General features: G+C 41.7%; 1 protein-coding gene across 4 annotated transcripts in view; it reads left to right on the top strand.

Moving 5' to 3' along the window:
• Positions 1–335: 335 nt before the first annotated feature.
• The window catches only part of UHRF1BP1L (UHRF1 binding protein 1 like), a 51,933-nt gene continuing 45,584 nt past the window's right edge, over positions 336–6,684 (top strand). For 2 of the 4 annotated variants that reach the window (XR_006015778.1, XM_042026584.1), the window contains exon 1: positions 336–560. Coding sequence is in view for 2 of the 4 variants with exons in the window: in XM_042026584.1 (XP_041882518.1) it covers positions 517–560 (44 nt within the window). In the remaining 2 variants the exon portion in view is untranslated. The remainder of the gene's footprint in view (positions 561–6,684) is intronic. The other 2 variants (XM_042026564.1, XM_042026554.1) reach the window with 2 other exon arrangements.

Below are 6,684 nucleotides of genomic sequence, written 5' to 3'. Positions count from 1 at the left end.
GATGCAGAGAGACGCTTCCAGAGTTTTGGAGATGGGAAGGCTGAAGAGGGATGAAAGAAACAGCTGGCGGAGGAGAGCGGGCGGGCGGGCGGGCAGGCAGTGGGCATGAGACGGGCAGAGGCTTTGGGCGCTGAATGGGGACGAAGACGCTGATCAGGCGGGCAGGGGCTCTGCGAGCAAGCGAAGGGCGTAGGCGCCGCTGCCCCTACGTGTGCCCGTGCCGTGCCCCTGTCCCTGTGCCCTGTCCCCTACTCCCTGCCGCTTCCCCTTCCCCGCTCCGCCCGCCCGGGGCCGCCGCTCTCCGCGCGGGGCGGGGGCCCCCGGCCCGTCCCGCCCCGTCTCGGCCCCGTCACCAGGCGATGCTGCGGCCAAGATGGCGCCGGGCGTCGAGTGAGCGCAAGTGGGGTAGCGGCTCCGCGCCCGGCGCTTTCGCACCTCGGGCAGGGGCGGGCGCAGGGATGAGGTGCGTTCCTGGTCCCGGCTGGTCGTCGTGAGGGGCGCGGGCAGGCAGACACCATGGCGGGGATTATCAAGAAGCAGATCCTGAAGCATCTCTCCAGGTCAGTGGGGTGCGGTGCACCGGGCAGGCTGAGGGGGTGCGGGGCGGGGGCGACGGCGGGTCCCTGTCCCGGTGAGTGACCCCCGGGCTGGGCGCTGGGCGCTGGGCGGGGGAACCGGGTCCATTCTGCCCGCGGAAGGGGGAGCTGAAGCCGCCTCCTCGTAGTGATTTAGAGGCAGGGGGGGTGGCCGGGTGCTCGTGTGGGGCTGGCCGGCGGCCACAGCCGCTTAGCTGGCCCCTGGCCCTCGGCTCCCTCGGTCGGGGCCGGCGGCACAGGAGGGGAGGGGGCTCGGTCTGCCTGGCGCAGGTGGGAGTCAGCGAGTGAGTCACCGCCGGGCTCCGGCCGCCTCCCCGCCGGGCAGACGGTGCCCGCCCCCGCTGCCCGAGGTGTGCGGGGGGCAGAGAAGCGGGGGAGACCGACCCTCGTGATTCCCAGGCGGCGGGGGCGAGCAGCAGCCGCCCCGGTGCGCTGGCTGGCCGCGGCTGGGGCAGCTCGGCCTGTGTCCTTGCAGATCAGCTCGCGAATTCCGAGCTCTTGAGACACAGGTGAGGCCGGGCAACAAAAAGGTGCGCGCAGAGGGATGAAAATAAGTTCGTGGTTTTCTGGGTGACTGAAATCATGTCTGAGGTGCCTCGCGGCCTAAAACAAAACAAACAAGCCTACTGTAAATTTCTTAGCTGTCAATGTCGTGTGCTTGAAAGATGGAGAAATCGCAGAAAGTGCACAATCTGATTCATACAGTTTTAAAAAGCCACATCACGTTTCTCCCATTTTCTAAAGAGAGGGAAAAACATGTTAGGTACTTGATCTGTCATAATACCACAGCGTTGCTAATTCTTCAGAGCTTACTTTTATATCTTAAAAAATATAACCTGAAATACTTCAATTTTTTAGTTATTTGTTACCAAAATGTTCTATTCCACTTTTGTGTGGTATTTCTGGAAAGTGTTTATGGAGAAAAACAAAATGAAGTGACAGATTGTCATTTGACTAATCTGTTGATGATGCACATGGAAAACATAATTCTCATTCCAAATAATTTGATATCTATCTGCTAAATGTGATGTATGAAGCAGTAGTAGAAAAATTTTTCTTCTCCACCCTGCTCATGAGTTTTGTAGCAGGGAATGCTGATAAAGAAATCTTTTCTTTGCATGAAAATGACAGAGCACCGTGTGAATGGAAATGCAACGAGAAGATGTCATCAGGCTTGAGTCAGTTTTCTAATCAGCAGTGTGCTTGGCATAGCTGGATTTAGCAGCTTGTTTCCTGTAGTGGTGTATCGCAAGCTGTATGGAAAGAGAGGTGAACTCTGATGTCTGTACTACAGGTTATATGTGTCTGGAACTAGGCATGAGTAAGATGAGTTGTTTTTTGTCTAGTTTTTCAAATGAACAGCTGAGATTAGAACTAAGTACTTTGTCATGTTGGTAAATTTATGATTGCTCTCTTGTGTGTTGTGATCCTGCTTACTCAACAAGGCTCTGTCAAATGATTATGACACATTTTATTACTTCTGGAAAGCTTATGGAATATATCCAGTGATCTGAGGCTTGTAAGTTGAACTTCATGCTCGTAATCCATCCTATTCAAAGAGTGTATTTGCTACCTAAAATATAGACAGTATTATTAAGCCCCTTGTTATGGGTATTCTTCATGACATGTTCAGATAATATCTTTACTTCCTGCAGAACAGGTGTTTCAGTGGTTGCAGAAGTTGGTTACTCAGGAAAGCAGAATTCAAGCGACATGAGCTGCTTAAATTTCAGGACCTTGATATTTCAACAAAAATTAAACCAGCATTATTTCAGGATTTTCTCTAATAAGTTTTGTAAGAATATGATTAAGGAGCCAAATGCATAAGGAATTTCCTGTAATAGAGAGAGTGCCAAAGGACATTTTCACTTTTTACTCTTACTACATTAGTTCCTGTCCTGCAGTTTTCGTAGTTTCTTGAAACTGCCGCCTGTTTGTCATCTTCAGCAAAGCAGGTATTAGTGGCAGGATTAAAATTTATTGGAAGAAATCCATAAATAACAAAGCAATGGTGGAACGAATTACCCTCTTACCTCGACTTATTTTAATTTCTGATTATTTTATTTCCCTTTATGTTTGAACAAAGATATGAACTTGTACCTTAAATTACAGAGACCTACTTCGATTTTTTACCACAAACCATGGGACAGTTGAGGTTGGAAGGGATCTTTAGCCATCATCTTGTCCAGCTCCCCCAATCATCATTGATTGGTCAATGTTTGCCATGATTGCTGCAATAGTTGTTAATCATGTGTTAGCAGTTTTCAGCTCTTTTTACTATCAAGGTACCTTACTTGCAAATATAAAAGCGTTGTGTCATTCAGCAGTGCAGTTTCCATTTAGCAATTCACAGTGCTTTTATTAGCTGAACTGATAATGGGCACTGGTGTGAAGGAGCCTCGTCATTCTACATTTGTTAAACAGCGAAAATTTTACATAGGTATGAGTCTTTAACGTCTGAGCACAGGAAGATGATCCAAACTGCATTTTGAAACAGTTTTGATACCTAAATTACTTTTTACCTTTGTAAAGGGTTTTTCTTATTGCTGTGTTACAGTTTAAGAGCAGTGAAAGTAATAAAGCTTGTTTTATTCAACTTGTAACAAGTCTGTATCTTGTGTCAGGATGTGGTGATGAGTTTTTTGCTTTTTCAATATTTTAAAATTTTTAAAAATGTCCTTTATCTTCAACATGCATTGTTCTTTCCCAAGGCTGTGGTAGAAAATGAGAAGCAGGGAAGGGCTAGGAAATATATGTGTTTTTGTTGTACTTCAGATCATGTGGTGCTTGGTGTAGGATACTAACCTAAATCTATCAACTAAACTGAAGAGATGAGTTTGCCATTTGGAGGTTTTAATTTTTGTCAGCTCCATATGTGTTAGGTGTAGTTTTGCTGAATACAAATGATGATGTCTTTATTTCATAATAAATGTGCCCTAAAATGAAACAAGTTTCTGGATAATGGCATCATCCTTTACAGAGGTGGGAAAGACAAACCATCCCTGGGAGAAGTCTTCTCTGTAGTGTTGGGAACACTTACTGTGAAGATCTTCGCCAGTGAACTGAAACTTGTGTTGAATCTTCATTTGTGCTGTTACATATTTTCAGTGGGTGAGAGATTTCTTGTTGAACAGCACCTTTTATTATGAGATTTTTTGTTCAGTGCTCTGCTATGATGATTGCAGATATCCTTCAGCGTTCCTTCTTTTTTCTCAGACTTTGTGGACAAGTGTATGAAACAATGGTGTTAAAGATTTCCAATTGGAATCTAGATTTCCCTGTGCAAGTTCACTGTGGTGTTACTGTAATACTGTCTCTGGTTGTAAGGGGATCATCTCCATGGCAGGGGTTGCATCTTGGGTTGTTTGGGTGGGAGGTACAGAGATCAGGTATTACTAACACAGACTTGTATAAGGTTGTTTTCAGGTGTTTTTTAGTTGTGGCTTTTAGTATCATTGAAATTCCCTTTCTAGTTAATGAGCAGTCTGAGTCTTCTGTATATCTGCATGATCCATGCCCTTCTATGAAAACCAGTTTTGTTTATCAAGGAATGTATAAGAAGCATGAAGGCAAGCTTGTAAACTTTGACTCTCTGTTAAGTGGCCACACTGAATGTGATAGTCTTCACCTCAATTGATATTAACTCTTAAGTTTATCAATGATAAGACATAGTTCAACTTAAAAAGTTATAGTTTGTATCTTACTCATTATTTTCCACAAAGAAAACAGGAAGAGGTTTTAAAGTGTTTGATATGGCAGAATTTTTTTTCAGTTGTGTCATTAGTTAATGTTCTGCATGAACTTAGACCTTGGCTTTTGCTCATCTGAATCAATAGATGTGAACATACTAAGATTTCAATAGAAGAAAATTGCAGTGAGTTTTGTGACAGTTGTTTTCAACTCATAGCTGGGAAATCATTCTAAAGCTCATATGAAGAATGGTTGTACAAAGAATAGCATACTAATTGTATGGATATCAGGAATGGGTTGGTCCTGATATAAACAATGATACCCTACATCATCTGGTACAGCTTCACTAATCCGTCTCCTACCAAAATACTTGCCCTGTATATTGACCTGCTTTTATGCCAGTCAGACATGCCTGACTGGTCAGGAATGTTACCCTCTCAAAACATCTGAGGTGATTCCTTTTAGAATAAAGCCGTGTAACATCTTTGTTTGGCTAGAATGGGCTGTTTCCTTCCTGTAAGTAAATGACCAAAATTGTTTGGATGAACATTGAAAATTCTGTTGGTAGCAAAATAAGTAGGTTTTTGCTTATTTTCAGTTTTGTGTATTCCGCTTCTGTGTCACTTTAGTTTTGTGAAAGTTAACCAGTTCCTTTAGCCAGCCAAAGAGCATAAAGTGTGTACTTTTCTGCTTCTCTCTTCACTTGTACTAATTTTGCAGAGTGTATTCTACATGACTGACTTTATTGGCTTGTGTATTATGTGAGAAAATTGCAGAACACAATGTAGACATAACAATCTCTGTTGTTCTGAATGAGTCTGTATTGAATCTGAATACTTGCAGAAAGTGTTAGCAGTAAGTCTGTCTTAAATGCTGCTCCTAATGAAAGAATAAGCCTAAAAAAACCCACAGGTAGTAGAGCAGAACTGCTTGAGACAGCAGAAAAGAAGAAGGAGAAAGAGCAATTTAAAGTTTGACTATAATCCTGTATTTCTTAAATTCCCTTATGTTTGAAAATCAATACTTTTAGTATTTAAGTGGAGACTTCATGCCAACAATTTCTTCTGTGTGAATGTGTTGGTGATGTGATGAGCATAAAGGAATCAATAAATGCTTTTTTGAAGAGAATTTAAAAACTTTCACTTTCTTCTGTTTTTGTTAGTAGCTTCATGCATCATAGTGCATTTTAAGATTCTGTAACAAAACATCTTCCAAAATCCAAACTGAAATTGCTGTGGTGCTTTATGAAATTATACAGATATCTTGGAGATAAAGAAGCAATAATGTATTTTCTTGTAAAATTCTTAATCATTACATTTATTAAGATTTGATATTAAATCTTGTGCTCCATCTCAGAAAGATCTCTTAAGCTTTCAGTAGCATTTGGGTTAATGAAATAAACTCACAGAATCTGACTTCTCCTTTTCAGTTTGTTTTATGTTATTTTTGCAAATGTATTATAAATTTAAATGCTAATTCTACAGACATTGCATTTGTACAATTAAAGTTCTGCTGAAGCTTTGTTGAAGTCAGACAACTCTTGTGCATACATAATAAAAACGAATACATTTGCACAATCAAGAGGAATTAATCAGCAGCATTTTAGTTGTATGTCATCATTTTCTTTAAAGAATTCTCAGAATAGTTTTACTAGTAAGTTTCACAATGAAAATTATATTGAAGATCACTGTGTTCAAGTATCTGACACGCTAGTATGAAGTATACCCTGGGAAAAAAGGATATTTAAATAAAACCTGTGAGGAATAAAATTGTTTCTTAAGATCAAGTGATTATGGAGTATGTAAGAATCAAAACCAACCCACAGTTACATTTTTTAAAAATTTGTTATTTCTCTTGCCAAAGCCTTAGTGTTTTGAGGGTTTTTTTTAATATCAAAGCAGAATAAAAGTCTCTACTAAATAATTCGAAGAATGAGAGGTGCTTTTTAAAGTGTCTTGTTTTATTTTTTTCTTTTTTCTACAAGCACATTGGATGAAGGAGATCAGGTAATTTCTGATGAGACATTAATGGAATTATAAAGGCTTACATGAAGTGGTTTATTTCACAGGTTTTTTGCAAATCATGAGAATAATTTCTAACAAGTATCTTATTACTCAGTGTTATCTTGGGTTTGGCCACTTGCACAACAACCCAGGTTTCTCAATCCAGTAACTCCTGTACTTTCTGGAGCTGGTGCTAACCACGGTTCAGATATCTTCATTGTCTGCTTTTTTGATGAGAAAAAACAGGAGAGGAAAGAGCTCCAGCTGGGCTGTGCCTTTTAATTCTTTCAGCCTCCCCCAGATGGATGTGTGAGCCTTGCTGGAAGAAGAATGTCCCCAGCACAGATTTTGTGGCAGCTCTGCCATGCATCTTTACCACGTAGCTTGAGAATACC

This window comes from Corvus kubaryi, unplaced genomic scaffold, assembly GCF_017639235.1.
Source record: "Corvus kubaryi isolate FWS band 111438036 unplaced genomic scaffold, C.kubaryi_AGA036_p1.0 129, whole genome shotgun sequence".
NCBI lineage: Eukaryota > Metazoa > Chordata > Aves > Passeriformes > Corvidae > Corvus > Corvus kubaryi.
Note: the sequence above shows the minus strand (reverse complement) of the source record. Positions and strands in the feature narration are given on the sequence as shown.